Source organism: Pelobates fuscus, chromosome 5 (assembly GCF_036172605.1).
Source record: "Pelobates fuscus isolate aPelFus1 chromosome 5, aPelFus1.pri, whole genome shotgun sequence".
NCBI lineage: Eukaryota > Metazoa > Chordata > Amphibia > Anura > Pelobatidae > Pelobates > Pelobates fuscus.
Genome location: NC_086321.1, coordinates 181,098,761 through 181,119,788, shown reverse-complemented (window position 1 = coordinate 181,119,788; position 21,028 = coordinate 181,098,761). Strand labels below are relative to the sequence as shown.

The 21,028-nt window shown below is 39.8% G+C and overlaps 1 protein-coding gene across 1 annotated transcript; it reads right to left on the bottom strand.

Annotated features, from left to right (window-relative positions):
* Positions 1-18,711: 18,711 nt before the first annotated feature.
* Positions 18,712-20,282, bottom strand: LOC134612682 (olfactory receptor 10A7-like; the record flags this gene model as incomplete). Its single annotated transcript, XM_063457103.1, has 2 exons — positions 19,387-20,282; positions 18,712-18,730 (listed from the first exon to the last, which is right to left on the bottom strand). Coding segments are annotated over exons 1-2 (915 nt in total), but the record flags the coding sequence as incomplete, so codon positions are not given.
* Between the last annotated feature and the right edge of the window lie 746 nt (positions 20,283-21,028).

The following is a 21,028-nucleotide window of genomic DNA, read 5'->3' as shown; positions in this document are numbered from 1 at the left end:
TCTGTTTGTTGTCTCTGCTACCTGTCGCTTGTTCCTTATGCCTGTGTTTCCTCATAAGTAGGTTTGGGATATCTACATATTAAGGTTAATTTTGATTGCTACATTGAGTACCTGCATGTTTATTCAGAGTACATTTCATTGGATAATCAACCTGTTCGATTCTGTTTTTCTTTCGTTTCAGTTTACAGTCCATCAACACTATCTAGTTTGACGGTTACTCTCGGATGGTGGACATCGTTATATTCATCGTATCTAGGACTTCGTTTCTTCCCCATGATGTTCTCTGCCTTTTATTCTGTTTTTGTCGCAGCTTGAAAGAGGAAATGATGCATGGGGAGGGGAGTTTTATAGTACCTAACTTTTTTCTGATTGGTTGTTTTTCTGTGCTGCTGTGGAGTTCTAGTAAAGAGAGACTTAAGCAAATACTCGCCTCCTGTCATTAACAAAATTAAGATTATAGGTACACTAAAGCTAGCATAATCTACAATTTGTTCTGAAAAAAAAGCAGACGACCTTGAGGACTGCTCACGGCATTATAATCTAATAATACGGGGGGGTGCCCAAGGCTGTTGCACAAGATGATCTCTTAGAATTTGTGCAAATTTTGTGTTCAAGAGATGGAAACGTCCGTTTGGGTTAAAGATTGGATCCACTGTTTACCAAAGTCATTTTGTGCTCCCACAGATACACCTGGCGGTGTAATTACCTGCTTTCACTATTACAACTCTAAAGAGTCATTACCTTCATCAATGAGAGAGAAATCTAGTCATTACATTTTTACCTTCATCAATGAGAGTTATTGTAAATACCTATTTTTTTGTGTGTTTTTGAGTGTTTTTTTGTTTGTTTGTTTTGTGTGTTTTGGACCTCTACAGTATTGCAGGAAACATATAGACTCCTTATATCAAATTAAGGGGGTAAAAAAGAGAAAAGAAACAGGGGGGAAATAATAATAAGAACCTAATTTTTTTTTTAAAAATCACTAAATGTTAATGGATTAAATAGCCCACACAAAAGAAGACTAGCACTCCATGAAATGTACAAATCTAATGAAGCAATTATTTGTTTTCAAGAACAGGGCCAGCACTTCCTATAGGCCAACTAGGCAGTGGGCAAGGGCGCTCTGCGTGAGGGGATGCCCGCAGGGGCTGTAATGCAGACTGAATCCCCAATGAGATTATGCTGGTCGTATTACTCACAGAGAACATAGAGACCCCGCCTCCACCTGTGATGCAGCTGTGGGTGCCCACCCCTCACTGCTGCAGCCCTCCTCCTTGTAATATGGCTAGCTAAATCTGTGGCCCCATCTATAAATGTCTTTCATCAGCACACAGGAGTTATGATTGTAAACCTGCCTCTATTCGCCCACTAACCTCGCCCTTCTACAGCCAACTCCATCCTTAAATAGCTTAACTCCACCTTTGCCAGCATCTCCCATGTCTCTACCTCCAGAAGTCCTTTGAAGCGATTCCTACAAGAATTTTCCATTTTAGAATCTCAAAATAAATTGAATCCCTCAAAAAAAATCTAAAAGGATAGGTATTTTTAAAAAACAATTGGACTTTTTTTCAAGAGATGGAGAAACAAATGCGGTCTTTAAAACAAAAACATTACAGCTAAGGTAAGAAAAGCAACTTCTTTATCGGAAATAAATTTGGAGCAAAAAAGGTCTTTAAAAAATGCCTTTACAGGGGAGGCGGAGACTGACCGGGACCCAAGATGGCCGCATAAGCCACGAGCTCCTGAAGCCCAGGTTCAACAAAGCAGCGTACAGCACACAGGACCACCCGCAACGCCAGCCAAAAGCTCGCACTTACACCCAGCATGGGCAGCAGCACACCGCAATGGGAGGAAGCTGGAAAAATCGCAACTGCCAGCCATCAGTAGCATTGCACTTTCGGTCGCAAGGGGAATCAGTGCCATCTTCAGCTCATGGCCGGGAACACACAGCCTCTGACTCTGGTATGGACTCTGGGAAAATGGGATGGAAGACCTCAGCAACAGATCCAGACGCAATAACATCCGGATCAGAGGCCTCCCAGAGACGGTAACCGGGGACATATTACAATCCACGATACAGGAGGTATTTCTTGCCCTCTTACCCAACAAAACCCCCCAAGAGTTGATGATAGACAGAGCCCACAGAGCCCTGAAGCCCCCTAGCCCCGATCAAAAAACCCCTAGAGATGTGATAGTGAGACTTCACTACTACACCATAAAATAAGCCAAAATGGAAGCGACCAGGAAAAACCCGCCAAAACATGACACCACCACGCTGGCATTTTACCAGGACTTAGCACCTACCACACTTGCCAAGCGACGAGAGTTGAAACCTCTCACCACGGCACTGACCCAACCGGGACTGGCTTACAGATGGGGCCACCCGTTCAAGCTCCTGGTCCGCAGAGACAATGTGACACACGTCCTCACGGACCCTTCCAGACAGACAACCTTCGCATCCAAGCTGGGCCTACACCTCCCCGCAACGAGACCAGACACCACCACCACCACAACAAGAAGACCCTCACTCCTGCAACCATTGTGGGGAACAGAGGAACCGTCCCAAAACGAAACCACCACAAGAGACCTGGAGCCAGAGCAAGGGTGCCATGACTACACAAACGGCACCACCTCCTTCTATGCCCGCACACCAGGAGATGACCCACCCGGCTACAATACAAGCTGGACATAACGAAACCGCAAGTCACCTCTGGACAAAGCCCGCAAATTATATCCTTTATGAACACTGATTTAATGCTATAACCTGACACTAATTTCATAAATGCTGACAAACCCGAATCTACAGGATAGCACCCCCATTACAGGGGAAACATTGTGGGGGTAACAGGGGGGTAGAACGGGAGGCGGGGAGGTTACATCAACCCCACTGACCACCTTGGGAGGAATGAAGGAGGGGGGGAGGGAGTCCCCTAACTGAGACAGGATGGGGCACATGGGGACGACACGCCGCCCAGCCCCACCCCACAGTGCTTCCGGGCGGCGGGGGGAAGAGAGACCCAGAGCAATTGATCCAGGACCTGAACATCACAAATCACCCAGACACAGGGTCCCTTATCAGGTGACTGCCTGTGCCGGCCCCCCCCCCACCACACACAACACTGGCACATCCCGGGCCCCTATCCCAGAAAAGCACCCACAGGAACCCCCGCCCTTGGGCAACACCGCATAGACGACACCACCCAAGTGCACTCCACCACACAAAACGCACAAGTCCAGTGCAACCAACCACACACCTGGGAAAGGATGCATCCCAGGACTAACCCTCACCATGCCCTACAACACCAGGGTAACCGGGCCATACACCCGGGACACAGTCATACCACAGTTTGACTCACACCTGACACAGTTTGTAAGACCAGGCAGTTCTTGTTTTTTTATTATATTTTCTATTTACCCTTAAGGCAGACCATGGTGAGACACAACACCCCACCATTACACCCAGGGCGCAAAGATACCAGAAACCGAAACCCTACCCCTCCACCAGCCAAACACAGGGCATGACCCATGGGCCGACAGAGCCAGCCGTGCCTCTTCCCAAGCTACGCACCCCCACACATCAACAGGCCAACCACAAACAGACCCCCACACAGGACCTCACAACACAGCTTCAAAACCAACGCCAGGCCCTTAAAAAGGCCATGACAAAAGACGCATCAAAAGCTCTGCAATGGACAAAACAAATGTACTTCGTAAAGTCAAACAAGGCATACAAGCCAAACAGATCACCTCCATAAACACACCCTCGGGCCAACCAACAGACATTTTTAGCAAAATCGCTGAGGTCTTCCAGAAGTACTTCACAGACCTCTACAATCATTCCCCACAACACCGCCACAACGACACCCCCCCTCCATAACTGAATACAAACCTTCCTAAACAAAGTCCACCTACCCTTAATCACTGAGGAGGCTAAATCACACCTCTCGGCAGACATCGACGAAGAGGAAGTGAAATGAGTAATAGGTGCCATAAAACCTAACAAAAGCCCAGGCCCGGACGAGTACTCTGGCATATATTATAAAACATTTATACACACCCTTCTACCCCACTTAACAAACCTATATAACACCCTCCTGAAAGGTGACCCTATACCAGAGGAAATTCTGGCGGCGAACATATGCCTCCTACCCAAACCAGGTAAACCCCACACAGACCCAGGCCACTACAGATCCATCCCTCTACTGAACGTAGATATCAAAATCTTCACTAAACTCCTCTCTAACTGACTGCTCCCCTTCATAACCACACTCATACACCCAGACCAGGTAGGATTCGTTCCTGCACGACAGGCTGGAGACAACACCAGACGGACACTGGACCTAATATGGGTAGCCAACCACCGCACCATTCCCACCCCCTTACTATCCCTCAACGCCGAAAAGACATTTGACCGATTACTATGGCTCTTTCTATTTGCCACCCTGGAGAATTTCCAATTCCCGACCCCCTTCACAGCAGCCCTCAAAACCATATACTCTACCCCAAAGGCAAATCTACTAATATAAAACACACAACCCCCCCTTCCCCATACGCAATGGAACGCGACAAGGATGCCTGCTGTCCCCCATCCTCTTTTCCCTCTCCCTTGAACCGTTACTACAACTCATACGCACCACACCCACGATCACTGGCCTCAGGTTACGCTCCCAACACTACAAAGTGGCTGCATACGCCGACGAACTGCTCCTGACACTCACCAAACCCTTTTCTTCCCTCCCACCACTCCTCCACTTAGTGAAAGAATACTCAGATGTCTCAGGATACCAACTAAACCTTGATAAGACAGAAGCACTCACCCTGAATATAACACAGGAAACCAGCACAATGCTAGGCAATACCTACGCTTTCCACTACAACTCATCCCACATTCCATATCTGGGAACAATACTACCAGCAAAGCTACACCGCACGTACGCACTAAATTACACCCCAATGATGCAAAAAGCAGCAAACGATCTTGACAGATGGCAGGCGCTTTCCCTGTCATGGCTAGGGCGCATAGCATCAATAAAAATGAACCTCCTACCCAGCTTCCGTTACCTCTTCCAAACCCTCCCCATCCCAATCCCCACATCAGCTTTCAAATACCTCCAAAAATTAATAGACAGATTCATCTGGGGCAAAAAATTAGCCAAAATCAAGAGAACAACAATGTACATCCCCAACAGAACTGGGGGACTGGGAATGCCACACTTTCAAAACTACTATTACGCTACACAACTCACACAAATCCAACATTGGCATGCCCCACAGGGAACCAAAAGATGGGTGGAATTAGAACACAATCTGTTCGGGTTTGACTTCCCGTCCCTCTACATCTGGGTACCAAGAAAATCCTGCCCACTACTGCCCCCACTCCCACCGACAGTCACCACCTCAATTGACATGTGGGACAAAACTACCACGAAATTCCCCATCATCAACAACCCGACCCCGATGACGCCCATAATATGCAACAGGGCATTCCCCCCAGCATGTCACCCAAAAACTTTGCTCACTACGAACAAAATTACCTATACAGACTCTACCACTTCTGCATGGGAGGCCAAATAACCCAGTAAACCGAACTCCCCAGCCCACAGACAGCATATAACACCCACGACTTCTTCTGATACTTGCAACTGCGCAGTTTCCTAGAACAAGCAGAAAGCAAAAAAGCAGCTACCACCAAACTTTCACACTTTGAGAGAGCCTGTACACGCAACCCACTACGCAAAGGTCAGATCACAGAAAACTATACACTCCTAATCACAAACCAGCCCTCTGGGGCACTAGCATACGTGTCAGCTTGGGAGAGGGACCTAGGGCCCCCAGATAAACCCACAGATTGGCAGGAAATATGGGAGGCAACAGCCTCCATATCCATTTGCATCAATCACAAAGAACAAGCTTACAAGACATTGCTCAGATGGTACCTAACTTCTGTACGTATATACCGCATGGGCACATCTGACTCTGCTGGAAACAGTGTGGACAAAGGGGCACATATATACACCTATGGTGGCACTGCCCCAAGCTGACTCCGCTGTGGACAGGGGTAGCATCACTAGTCTCAGAGCTATTGCAAATCACCATCCCCCTAGACCCATGGACAGGGCCGGCCTTAGGGGTGTGCGAGCTGACAGGGCGCCATGGAGCAGGGGGCGCCGTGCGGCCGCACAGCCGATTAAAAAAAATAAATAAAATAATATTATTATTTTTTTTTATTATTATTTGCAGCGGGGGCGGAGCTTACCGTGCGGCGGGGGCGGAGCTAAAAGCGCCGGAAAACGGCTGCAGGGGAAGCAGGAAGGAGTCCCTGCTTCCCCACCAAACAGTCACCAGGAGCTGCACTGCCTCAACAATGAACTCCACAGGTAACTGTGTGATTGTCAGGTGAGTGTAACTCTCTGCCTGTGTGTATGACTGTCTGCCTCTGTGTGTGTGTGTGTGTGTGTGTGTGTGTATATGACTGTCTGCCTCTGTATGTCTGTGTGTATGACTGTCTGCCTGTGTGTGTCTCTCTGTGTGTGTGTGTGTGTGTGTGTGTATGTATGACTGTCTGCCACTGTGTCTGTGTGTATGACTGTCTGCCTCTGTGTGTATGACTATCTGCCTGTGTGTGTCTGTGTGTGTGTGTGTATATATGACTGTCTGCCACTGTGTGTCTGTGTGTATTACTGTCTGCCTCTGTGTGTTTGTCTGTGTGTATTACTGTCTGCCTCTGTGTGTGTGAATGTGTATGACTGCCTCTGTGTGTATGACTGTCTGCCTCTGTGTGTGTGAATGTGTATGACTGCCTCTGTGTGTATGACTGTCTGCCTCTGTGTGTATGACTGTCTGCCTCTGTGTGTCTGTGTGTATGACTGTCTGCCTGTGTGTGTCTGTGTGTATGACTGTCTGCGTGTGTGTGTGTGTATATGACTGTCTGCCACTGTGTGTCTGTGTGTATTACTGTCTGCCTCTGTGTGTTTGTCTGTGTGTATTACTGTGTGTGTGACTGTGTATGACTGCCTCTGTGTGTATGACTGTCTGCCTCTGTGTGTATGACTGTCTGCCTCTGTGTGTATGACTGTCTGCCTCTGTGTGTATGACTGTCTGCCTCTGTGTGTCTGTGTGTCTGACTGTCTGCCTGTGTGTATGACTGTCTGCCTGTGTGTGTGTGTGGATGTCTTCCTGTGTGTGTATGGCCGTCTGACTCTGTGTGTGTGTGTGTGTGTGTCACATACAACCAATACACGCATATCACACACTGTTAATATACCCATTACAAATATCACACATAGCATACATATCACACACAGTCATCACACGTACTATTACATACACAGACAACACAAACATAACAGCATACATGGATGATGGGGGGGGGGGGCGCTGTGAAGATTTTTCACACAGGGCGTCTAAATGTCTAAGACCGGCCCTGCCCATGGACATGACTCCTCTCCAGACCACGAGAGGACCTCTCCAAAGCCCAAAACAAAATGACACACAGGATCGCCCTGGCAACAAGACGGGCAGTGGCTGAGCTATGGGGGGCACCCAACGTCCCCACAATACAAACAATCATACGCAAAACCAGGGAGGCAGTAGACATGGATAGGATGTCAGTAGATAATATATATATACAAGCAAAAAAGGCGCTAAGTGATATAAGTAATAATATGACTATTTACAAATCAGTGAAACACTATGTATAACTAAAAAGCTGCACCTCAAAGTGAAAAATAGCTCAAAATCACTGAACATACAATAGAAAAACGAATAAGGTGCGCTGTACCTTTAAAAATATATAAATAATAAGTGCATAAATAATTTAAAGTGCAAGTGCAATGTGCAACACGTGAGGGTACCTTCAATAAGGATAAAACACACTTACAAATAGCAGCTGGAACATATAGTTCAGTATGCCCTCAGGGTAATATATAAAACAAACAGAAAAAAATCATAGGGTAATATGCAATACCAGAGATAAAAGACTAGGAATTATAGGAGTAACACTCACAATGGTAGAGCAGTGAAAGTCTGCTCTAACTTGAATGGCATAAGTCCTCTTTTCTCAGGACTCAGAGACCTTTAGGATCCATACAGCAGCAGATTCAACCTTTTAAAATAGGTTTATTGATAGACGTATGTATAAAACAAAATTCAAAGTGATATGCCTCTTACAGCCCGTATAGGAGATATCCCCAAAATAAAAAGCAGTCTCAGGAAACACAGTCCACACTTGCCGGTTTTCCTGCTCGATCGCCGCATACACAATACTTCCGGGTTTCGGAGAAATCACGTGGTAACATCGTGCGTGATGACGCGTTTCGCCCAATCGGCTTCCTCAGATCACGTTCTGGATACTGCTGCCATATCATTCTTATAACAGCCTCTATGGGCGTGTTTTATTAAAAAGTCAATTTTTATTGGACATTATTTAAAACCTACTTATGGATCAAACCAGTTGAAAGTCCGATCTTTAAAAGGGTATATCACCTAAACATCGTTATCAGATATATAAAAACATTCTTATTTTATACAAAACCTCATGCATCTTATACACAGCTCTACTAAACAAATATTAAAAACACCATTTATATATTCTTCTATTTTGAAAACATATTCAAATATATTAATACATAACTATAAGAATGTATAAAAATAAATAACCATTTATGATTATATAACTATTCTGAGCAACATAATACCAATTTTACTAGCTCATTAAAATATAAATATATTAGGTATATGTATCCTAGAGATAATAGAACCCAGTATACAGACTAGCATCTTACCCTAGAAAGAGAAATAAAACATTTATTATACAATCTTAATACCAAAAAAACCTATGTATACAAGCATCTATAAAAGATTATAAAAAATTAAACAGGTCAAATTCAATATTAAGACCTTTTGGTTCTAAAGTGCTTAATTTGTGGACCCATTTCATTTCTTCTCTACCTATGTGTTGTATATGGTCTCCTCCACGCCATGATTTCTGCACTTCTTGTATCCCTACAAAGGTTAGTCCACTTGGATCTTTGTTGTGACACCTTTTAAAATGTGCGGAGACACTATGTAGTTCAAATCCCTTACGTATGTTATTAATGTGTTCATAGATTCTCTTATGTAGTGGGCGTATCGTTCTCCCTACATATTGTAGCCCGCATGGACATATTAGTAGATAAATTATGTTCTTACTGAAGCACGTAATAAAATCCTTAATACTGAATTCATAGTCCGAATTTTTACTTTTAAATTTATTAATGCCTTTGAGGGTCCTATTTTTACTGCACTTACATCCTACACATGTTCCACATGAATAAAAACCTTTTTTATTAGTTGTTAAAAACGTGTCTAGCCTTTCCTTTTTAGGATGATTAAACGTAAGTATTTGTTTCAGATTTGTTGCTCCTCTAAAGGTGATAAAAGGTTTTTGTGGAATAATGTTTCTCAATTCTGTATCTTTTTTTAGAAGGTGCCAGTGCTTATTTATAATAGATTTAATTTTATGTGAATCTCTATTAAAATCTAAAACTAGGGGTTGGAGGGTCTTGTCCTTATCTTTTTCATTTCTGTTTTTAAAAAGTAGTGTGTCTTGGTCCAATTTATTTACTTCCTCATAGGCTTTTAACAGCAATTCATTCGGGTATTCTTTTTGTGAGAACTTCTCCATTACAACCATGGCTTGTTCCTCAAATTTATCCCTATCCGTGCAGTTTCTTCTAATTCGTTGAAGTTGTCCTTTGGGAATATTGTTAAGCCACGGGGTGTAGTGTCCACTGTTGTATAGGACGTAGCTGTTTGCATCCACTTTCTTAAAAAACATTTTGGTTTTTAAAAGGCCATCCTCAATATAAATCTCCAGATCCAAGAAGTTTATGTCTGACTTACTAAAATTACTAGTTAGCTGTATTTCCCAGGTATTAATATTTAGATCTTTAAGAAACATCTCCAAATCTCTTTGGGAGCCCCTCCATATAAAGAACAAATCGTCAATATACCTTCTGTATGAGACCAGGTTCGTCCCCCATGCTTCATGACCATATATGGCTTCTTCTTCCCAACCCGACATGAATAAATTTGCATAGCTGGGGGCGAACCTGGTCCCCATAGCCGTACCTTGTTGTTGTATATAAAATCTAGAATTGAACATAAAATAATTATTCTCTAAAATCCATTTAATACTATCTATGATAAAATTTATATGTTCGTTAGATAAAATGTTAGATTTTTGTAGACATTTTCGTACTGTATTACAACCTAATGAATGAGGGATAGATGTATAAAGAGCAGATACATCCGACGTAACTAAAAAATACCCTTCTACCCACTGAATCTCTTTTAGGGCCTTTATCATATCTGTGGTGTCTTTTATGTATGACGGCATATTTTTTACCATACTCTGTAGCCATATATCTACATATTTCGACAGATTGCATGAAATCGAACCTATCCCGGACACAATGGGTCTCCCAGGGGGGTGATTAAAATCCTTATGTACTTTCGGTAGTGTATAGAAGACCGGTGTTCTAGGGGACTCTATCTTAAGAAATTTAAATTCTTTATCGTTTAAAATACCTTCCTCCTTGCCTCTGTCTAATAGCATATCCAGGGATCCTTTTATATCTGTAGTGGGGTCTTTCTTTAGTTCTTTATATATTTTTTTATCCTCTAATTGGCGGTAGCATTCTTTTAGATAGTCTGACGTATTTTGAATCACTATACTTCCGCCTTTGTCCGCGGGTTTGATAATGATTTCTCTATTATTTCTTAATTCTTGTAACGCTCTATATTCATTAGGGTTAAGATTTCCCTGAAAGCGTCCCTTATTATTGTTTTTGTCTAATTTTTCAAAGTCCTCAATAACAGACTTCTCGAACATATCAATAGCACTAGTTCTATAATTTCTCGGATAAAAATTTGACTTACTTTTTAAAGTAGTATGGGTATCACATTTTTTGGTATCGGCAAATTTATTTATTTCAAAAAATCTTTTTATGGTAAGGGTTCTAGAGTATTTTAAAATGTCCACATATGCGGAAAAAGAGTTGAATTTCTTACTGGGGGCGAATTTTAAACCTTTGTTCAGAATCTGAATCTGATCTCCCTTAGGTACAAAGTCCGACAAATTAATCACTCCCTCCAGTTTGACGTCCTTCCTCTTTTTCCGTCGTTGTAGTCTGATTATCATTATCATTATCATTATCAAACCCGCGGACAAAGGCGGAAGTATAGTGATTCAAAATACGTCAGACTATCTAAAAGAATGCTACCGCCAATTAGAGGATAAAAAAATATATAAAGAACTAAAGAAAGACCCCACTACAGATATAAAAGGATCCCTGGATATGCTATTAGACAGAGGCAAGGAGGAAGGTATTTTAAACGATAAAGAATTTAAATTTCTTAAGATAGAGTCCCCTAGAACACCGGTCTTCTATACACTACCGAAAGTACATAAGGATTTTAATCACCCCCCTGGGAGACCCATTGTGTCCGGGATAGGTTCGATTTCATGCAATCTGTCGAAATATGTAGATATATGGCTACAGAGTATGGTAAAGAATATGCCGTCATACATAAAAGACACCACAGATATGATAAAGGCCCTAAAAGAGATTCAGTGGGTAGAAGGGTATTTTTTAGTTACGTCGGATGTATCTGCTCTTTATACATCTATCCCTCATTCATTAGGTTGTAATACAGTACGAAAATGTCTACAAAAATCTAACATTTTATCTAACGAACATATAAATTTTATCATAGATAGTATTAAATGGATTTTAGAGAATAATTATTTTATGTTCAATTCTAGATTTTATATACAACAACAAGGTACGGCTATGGGGACCAGGTTCGCCCCCAGCTATGCAAATTTATTCATGTCGGGTTGGGAAGAAGAAGCCATATATGGTCATGAAGCATGGGGGACGAACCTGGTCTCATACAGAAGGTATATTGACGATTTGTTCTTTATATGGAGGGGCTCCCAAAGAGATTTGGAGATGTTTCTTAAAGATCTAAATATTACTACCTGGGAAATACAGCTAACTAGTAATTTTAGTAAGTCAGACATAAACTTCTTGGATCTGGAGATTTATATTGAGGATGGCCTTTTAAAAACCAAAAATTTTTTTAAGAAAGTGGATGCAAACAGCTACGTCCTATACAACAGTGGACACTACACCCCGTGGCTTAACAATATTCCCAAAGGACAACTTCAACGAATTAGAAGAAACTGCACGGATAGGGATAAATTTGAGGAACAAGCCATGGTTGTAATGGAGAAGTTCTCACAAAAAGAATACCCGAATGAATTGCTGTTAAAAGCCTATGAGGAAGTAAATAAATTGGACCAAGACACACTACTTTTTAAAAACAGAAATGAAAAAGATAAGGACAAGACCCTCCAACCCCTAGTTTTAGATTTTAATAGAGATTCACATAAAATTAAATCTATTATAAATAAGCACTGGCACCTTCTAAAAAAAGATACAGAATTGAGAAACATTATTCCACAAAAACCTTTTATCACCTTTAGAGGTGCAACAAATCTGAAACAAATACTTACGTTTAATCATCCTAAAAAGGAAAGGCTAGACACGTTTTTAACAACTAATAAAAAAGGTTTTTATTCATGTGGAACATGTGTAGGATGTAAGTGCAGTAAAAATAGGACCCTCAAAGGCATTAATAAATTTAAAAGTAAAAATTCGGACTATGAATTCAGTATTAAGGATTTTATTACGTGCTTCAGTAAGAACATAATTTATCTACTAATATGTCCATGCGGGCTACAATATGTAGGGAGAACGATACGCCCACTACATAAGAGAATCTATGAACACATTAATAACATACGTAAGGGATTTGAACTACATAGTGTCTCCGCACATTTTAAAAGGTGTCACAACAAAGATCCAAGTGGACTAACCTTTGTAGGGATACAAGAAGTGCAGAAATCATGGCGTGGAGGAGACCATATACAACACATAGGTAGAGAAGAAATGAAATGGGTCCACAAATTAAGCACTTTAGAACCAAAAGGTCTTAATATTGAATTTGACCTGTTTAATTTTTTATAATCTTTTATAGATGCTTGTATACATAGGTTTTTTTGGTATTAAGATTGTATAATAAATGTTTTATTTCTCTTTCTAGGGTAAGATGCTAGTCTGTATACTGGGTTCTATTATCTCTAGGATACATATACCTAATATATTTATATTTTAATGAGCTAGTAAAATTGGTATTATGTTGCTCAGAATAGTTATATAATCATAAATGGTTATTTATTTTTATACATTCTTATAGTTATGTATTAATATATTTGAATATGTTTTCAAAATAGAAGAATATATAAATGGTGTTTTTAATATTTGTTTAGTAGAGCTGTGTATAAGATGCATGAGGTTTTGTATAAAATAAGAATGTTTTTATATATCTGATAACGATGTTTAGGTGATATACCCTTTTAAAGATCGGACTTTCAACTGGTTTGATCCATAAGTAGGTTTTAAATAATGTCCAATAAAAATTGACTTTTTAATAAAACACGCCCATAGAGGCTTTTATAAGAATGATATGGCAGCAGTATCCAGAACGTGATCTGAGGAAGCCGATTGGGCGAAACGCGTCATCACGCACGACGTTACCACGTGATTTCTCCGAAACCCGGAAGTATTGTGTATGCGGCAATCGAGCAGGAAAACCGGCAAGTGTGGACTGTGTTTCCTGAGACTGCTTTTTATTTTGGGGATATCTCCTATACGGGCTGTAAGAGGCATATCACTTTGAATTTTGTTTTATACATACGTCTATCAATAAACCTATTTTAAAAGGTTGAATCTGCTGCTGTATGGATCCTAAAGGTCTCTGAGTCCTGAGAAAAGAGGACTTATGCCATTCAAGTTAGAGCAGACTTTCACTGCTCTACCATTGTGAGTGTTACTCCTATAATTCCTAGTCTTTTATCTCTGGTATTGCATATTACCCTATGATTTTTTTCTGTTTGTTTTATATATTACCCTGAGGGCATACTGAACTATATGTTCCAGCTGCTATTTGTAAGTGTGTTTTATCCTTATTGAAGGTACCCTCACGTGTTGCACATTGCACTTGCACTTTAAATTATTTATGCACTTATTATTTATATATTTTTAAAGGTACAGCGCACCTTATTCGTTTTTCTATGGATAGGATGTCGACTAAACTACACGAAACCTCCAAACAATTCCACAAAATCTGGGACCCATGGCTGAATGAACCCAACCTACAATGAGGGCCACACCAGACAACCACACCAACAACATCGCTTTACCCCTCATCCCATAGATGTGGAAAGCCCAAACAGGGAGGAGAGGGTAACACCCTGAACCCCCACACAATGACACCACCCCCAGCAGGCCACATGCCCCCTGGCAAACACATCCAACTACCCCACACCCAAGGGCCACACTAGCTAATCAAAACTACCCTCATCCCAACTCTATTCTGACATCTAACACTAACGAACCAACCCCAACCCTGGCCAACAGCTTCACCACAGAAACCCAACACTAAACCCCCCCCAATATAATGTCTTTACTTGTACATAGGTTACTATTTTTCCCCAGTTGACCTTTACGGCCACCGGAATGCACAGTCCTCCCACCACCTCCACCGCACCTGAGCAGGAGCAAGGACAAGCACCGACCGCTAAACAAACGGGAGTTGTAGAGTCTAGCATTCCCCACCGTGTCACGCCCCACACCCCAAACACTAAAACCAAGACAGAGACAGAGAGCCACAGGGAACCATGACAGAAGCCAAAACAGCAGACCCAAACCCCATTACGATGCACACCAAGCACCACAACTAACATGGGGTTCAGCAACCCAATAAATAACAATGGCTTTGCATAAGCCCCATATAGGCAACAACTTGACGAACTACTGTCTAAACCATAATAGTTGTATATCTGCAACAGAACCAATGAGCTGCACCCCACCCTCTTTCTTTCTGTACCCCATTCACATTGATGACTACCAAAAATAAAGAATGTTTAAAATAAAAATGCCTTTACAGAAGCTGAAGTGCGCAAGGCAATCTTAACCCTCGTTAAACAAAAATCACCTGGCCCAGATGGGTTTTCTAATTATTATTATATTAAAAGGGAACCCATTCTAACATCTCACCTTACTGTACTTTTTAATTTTATAAAAAAACTCAGGCAACATACCAAAAGAAATACTGGAAGCATATGTAGTGACATTGCCGAAACCAGGGATACCACCCATTGAGGGTGCAAACTTAAGGTCTATAGCAGTGTTAAACACGGATATAAAATGATATGCCAATTTATTAGCTATGCACATTAAACCCTTTTTAGATTATCTAGTTTCAATAGAACATGCATGGCTTTTGCCGAATAGGCAAGTAGGTTATAACACCAGATATTTTATTGATCTCATTGAATGGGCACGTAAGAGTAATCAGCAAGGCATAATTATGGCATTAGAAGTTGAAAAGCGTCTGATCGCTTAAATTGGATGTTTATGACTATGACCTTGAATAAGATGGGGTTCCCTATAGAGTTTATGAAAAGCATGCTAGCACTTTATTCAAAACCTTTGGCAAAGTATATCATATGGGCTTTTTATCTAACCCATTTAATATACAAAAGAGTACACACCAAGGTTGCCCTCTTTCACCAATAATTTTTATTTTAAGTTTAGAACCTTTAGTGAGGCACATTAAGCATAATTTAGGTATCTGTGGCTTGACTACACCTGCAGGAGAAGAAAAAATAGCTCTCTTTGTGGATGATGTGTCATTATTTCTAACTCAACCAGTGAAGGCTTTTCCTTCTTTGATCACACTCTTTGAAAGATATGGCCGAGTCTCATATTATTAAAAAAAATGGTAAAAAAACACACCTCTTGGAATACCAAATCAGGAAGTACAACTTTTAACCCCTTAAGGACACATGGCATGTGTGACACGTCATGATTCCCTTTTATTCCATAAGTTTGGTCCTTAAGGGGTTAAAGGAGTTACATGAATTTGACTGGTGTAAAACATCCCTTAAGAACTTGGGTATTAACCTGGCTAAAACTAACAGCCTCTTAATTCAGGAAAACCATAAAAATCTAAAGTATAAATTAGAACAGCAAATGGAGAAATGGAGGGATACAGAGATATCATTATTAGGCCGCGTGAATTCAAGATGATGATTATACCACATATGCTATATCTTTCTCGCACAATAGCCATAGCATTTCCTAATTGTATAGTAAGAAAATTTCAGTTTATTATAAATAACTACATTTGGAAAAAAAATACCTCCATGGATAGCTCAATATTCAGCAAGGAAACCTTACGCCCTGGAAAGGTTAGGTATACAATGTATACAAATGTATTATAAAGCAGGGATTAACAGCCATTTTAAGTTCTAAACCACCAAGATGGCTTAATTTGGAAAATGCATGTATGAAACCACATACTGCAGATCAATTTTTGTGGACAACTATGATACCATCCTCCAGTAGAACCTTAATATTTTCTAGCTCTAAAGATATGCTTTGATGTTGGAAAAAATGGGCTCCTGCGCTTTTATGAAGGATGCTGTATGCATTTATAAGGGGCCGTATCACTAGCCCCTTTATAAATGCATCCAGCATCCTCCATAACTGCAGATCTCTCAGTGGAGTCATGTGTTAGGAAAGGAGCAGATAAAATAATTCTGATATGCGATGAAAAAGAAATTAAATATTTTCCAGATCTGCAGGATCAATTCCACGTATTACCTAAAGAGTGATTCACGTATCCTAGGCTTAAAAATAGTATTACTTATAGAGGCTTGCTTGCAAATAATACCTCTGATATAACTCCCTTTGGCCATCACTGTATGGGGAAAACAAAAAATAGTAAATTATTATCTGTATGCTATAATGCGTTTTCAGAACTGGGGAATGAGGTTAAACCAAACCATATTATAAAATGGGAAGAGGAGTTGGGTAAAACTTTCCCAATTTTCCAATGGATACAGATTATTAAGATAACGAAAACAGCATTCCACAACTTATCCATGTGGGAAGCTTTATGTAAAATACTTATGAGATGGTACTTTGTACCCCTCAGATTGGCACGTAGGCATGCTCAGATATCACCGGTACATTGGAGATGTTTAGGTGAAATAGGGGCCTTACAACATATTTTTTGGGAGTGTTCTAAGCTAAAACCGTTTTGGAAAACAATTGGTAAAGTAATAAATAAAATTGATAAAAAGGATATAATTTTATTTCAGTCAGAATGCTGTTTACTTTATTTAATCCCTTCCCTAACTGATCTGACACATATAGTTTTGATTCTTAATCTCTTGGTGGCTGCGAAAATCAGTATTGCGTCTCAATGTAAAAAAACATGCCACCCTTGTTTTAAAGAAGTTTTTGAAACAGTAGACTACACCTTTCAGTTTGAATCAATAGCTCACCATCTCACTGGTTAAGAACATATTCATACTAAATTATGGTCCATTTGGCCAGAGTTAAAAATATATAAAGTATAAAAGAAAGGAAACACAGGAGTGGGAATAGATGAGATAAAGGGAAGAAAGGCAAAATAAAAGTAATGTGTCACAGCAATGGTGCATAATTCATTATTGCACTATGGAATATTATCCTTTAATGTAATTTGTACAGTACCTGCCTGGTAGAGATGGAATATTGTCAATGCCAAAAGGGGTTAATTTGATTGTATGAAAGGTCAGATGACAGAAGGGATAATGTAAATTGCATAGGAATGTGAAAATGGGTTTACCATAGGAATGGATCCTGTGAATTACTCAAAGGCTCTGCAAAGTGTGAGATTCTACAATTGAAAAGCCTGAATGTCTTGTTCAGCCTTATGGCCTGTACTTCTTAATTGATGAGTCAATCTCTTTGATATGTTAATGGCTATTAGCCTTGTTCCAGTATCATATCCAAAAGAAAAACATTACTATTTACCCACAGAATAATAATTAAGCCTCATTTATGTTATATTTGGAACGCACCATCTTCTAAACAAGCCCAAACATGACTGGCATAACTTAACCTTAGGGGAAGGGATTGTGATGTCTGCTATATTGGGTCACAAGTAAAAAGTGCGACATGTCTATTGAATGGAAAAATGGAATGGAAAACAGATTTGAAGATGCAATTATTATTTCTGTGGCAGGTACATAAGAGAAGAGAGAACCAAATATTTCCATTTGGATTGATTAGGGTCTGGACACACAGGGGTGGTCACTTAGTATTTCTATAAATACACCTTAATTCCACCTCTGGTTGAGGCGTGGTAATCCACAGTGTATATCTCTTATGATCCTGAAGTGTGCATTGTACTTGCTTGGGGCCAGAATCTAATTCTGAGTCACCATCTTTCCTACCCCCTAGGGCTGAAGTTTTTAATTTGAAGAGATGAGTAAGTGTTTGGGACTTTCTGTTACTTGATCCCTTTTGGTTTTATCTGTTGTTGGTGACAATAATTTTGATTGTCATCTATATGTTTATATGCACTGTGACTATTTTTTGCTCATAATAAATATTCCTTTATTAAGTTCTGCCTTCGTCTGGTAAAGAATCACGTTACCTGAAGAGACTAATTAGTATTATTGCAGTTCCTTAAATATTGTGCTAAGTTGTACTTGGTGGGTTTTTATTATTGATTTAGCTGGGGGACCAAGGCTCCCCATTTATAAATTGTCTTGGTGATGGCAGCATTAAAATAGTAATAGTTATGTTTTTTATAAATGTGGGTGGTCTTGTGCAGACAAATAGTGAAGTTTAACACTTTCACCACCACAACTACGTCACGCACACTCATGAAATAGGGTGCTTTCGTGGCAATAAGTATATATGAATAGGTGTACACTTATATAGATATAGATGCATGGGTGCACGTTTGAATGTATATATGTGTATAAGCAAATAAGAAGGACAAGTTTGAGCAAAAGATGGGTTATGCTTTGACCTAAAAGGATAAGCAATGGTAGGATTAGCATCAACAAAAATCATAAGATTAAAATTAAGAATATGATGGGAGATATAGGGATGTGGAATTCCTTTTTTTATCAGGATATGAATATTAAGCTTATGTTGGAGCTGCTACTGTTTGTTTATATGTTTGTTTTATCTTGTGCTTTATTTCTTTTATGTAATAGAGATATGTATTTACAATTTTTGTATTTATAGTTATTGTAAAGAAAATGATCAATAAAAATGAAATATTGAACAAAAAAATAAGTTTAATGTTACCTTTCAATGTAGCTTATATTGTAAATCAACATTCGTGTGCAACTAACATGGTTTTGCAACCATTATTCATTATTTCTTTTACTATTATTTTCTTTGAAGTATAAGCATCTTTAAGGCTTTTTTAATCTCTTTATTTCTTAAACTATATATAATAGGGTTCAGCATGGGTATAAAAACAACATAAAGAAGTGACCATATTTTGGCACCACCGTTTGTGTTGTTGGTTTTAGTTCTTAGATATGTTATGGTAGCTGATCCATAAAACAAGGTGACTGATGTAAGGTGGGAACCACATGTAGAGAATGCTTTTCTCCTCCCATCTGCTGAAGGCACTTTGAGTACAGAAAAAATTATCTGAATGTAGGACACAAGTATAAGCAAGAAGGGTAGTGGTATAACCAAAGAACTGTATAGCAAGATAGCAAGTTCATTAGCAAATGTATCAGCACATGCTAACTTTACTACTGGAAGTATATCACAAAAGAAATGGTCAATTATGTTTGCATTACAGAAGGGTAGGCTGAACATGTATGAAATTTGACCACTAGATAAGAGTATCCCAGAGAGCCACGACCCTGCTAAGAGCTGTAAACACTTAGCCTTAGTCATTATAGATGTGTAATGAAGAGGGTAACAGATGGCTACATATCGATCATATGCCATGAAAGCAAGAGTGAAGCACTCTGTTGTACCAAGGAAACAAAAAAAGTAAAGCTGAACAGCACATCCTATAAAAGAAATGGTTCTTTTTTGCTGTAGTAAGTCTCTAAGCATGCGCGGGACAGTCACTGATATATAGAAGATCTCAGTGAGAGACAAGCTTCTAAGAAACTGATACATGGGAGAATGAAGCTTAGGTTCACTGGTTACTGTAGCAATTATCATCATGTTTCCCATAAATGTTAAAGCATAAATAAGTGAAAATATTCCAAAAAGATATATTTGAAGATTTGAATCAGTAGAAAATCCCTTTAGAATAAATTCAATAACTTGGGTGTTGTTTTTTTTGTCCATTGAAGCACCAGTCTAGCATAAAACAGAAAGAAAAAGGCTTATTACATCATCTTGTAAATGCATGTGGTATGAAAATATATATATATGTATATACATACATATATATATATATATATATATATATATATATATATATATATATATATATATATATATATATATATATATATATATATATATATACATACTGTAGCAGGATGGCCGGGTCTTGGGTCATAAATAACAGAAACAGTTCTTTCGTCCGATATGAGGGAAGCTTTATTTAGCATGCAGGCCTCAATTGAGCCACAGCAAAACATGAAACCAAAATAAACTCCTACTCCACACTGGAGACTAACTACCATAGAGTACCCTTTCTATGCTACTGACCCCAGTAGTTTAACAAATAAAAATAAAGACTTGCAAAATACCTTTTTTTCCACACAGTTTCAGCATTCTTTTTGACTCTCTGTCTCCGTCCCAGCTCTTCACAGGAGAGACTGATTTCCCTCTGCATAAGGTTTATATAGCTCCCTAATTGATGTACTAGAGCAACCTGATTTTTATCCCCATCTAGTCAGGGAACACTGAAAGGGCCATTCTGAGGCTAATATAGCAGTGTTCCCTCACACTGCTACATAAGATATATATATATATATATATATATATATATATATATATGTGTGTGTGTGTCTAGTACTGTGCAGGCTGCCATCATGCTGCATCGAGACGACATGGACTCCACAAGACCTCTGAATATGTCCTAT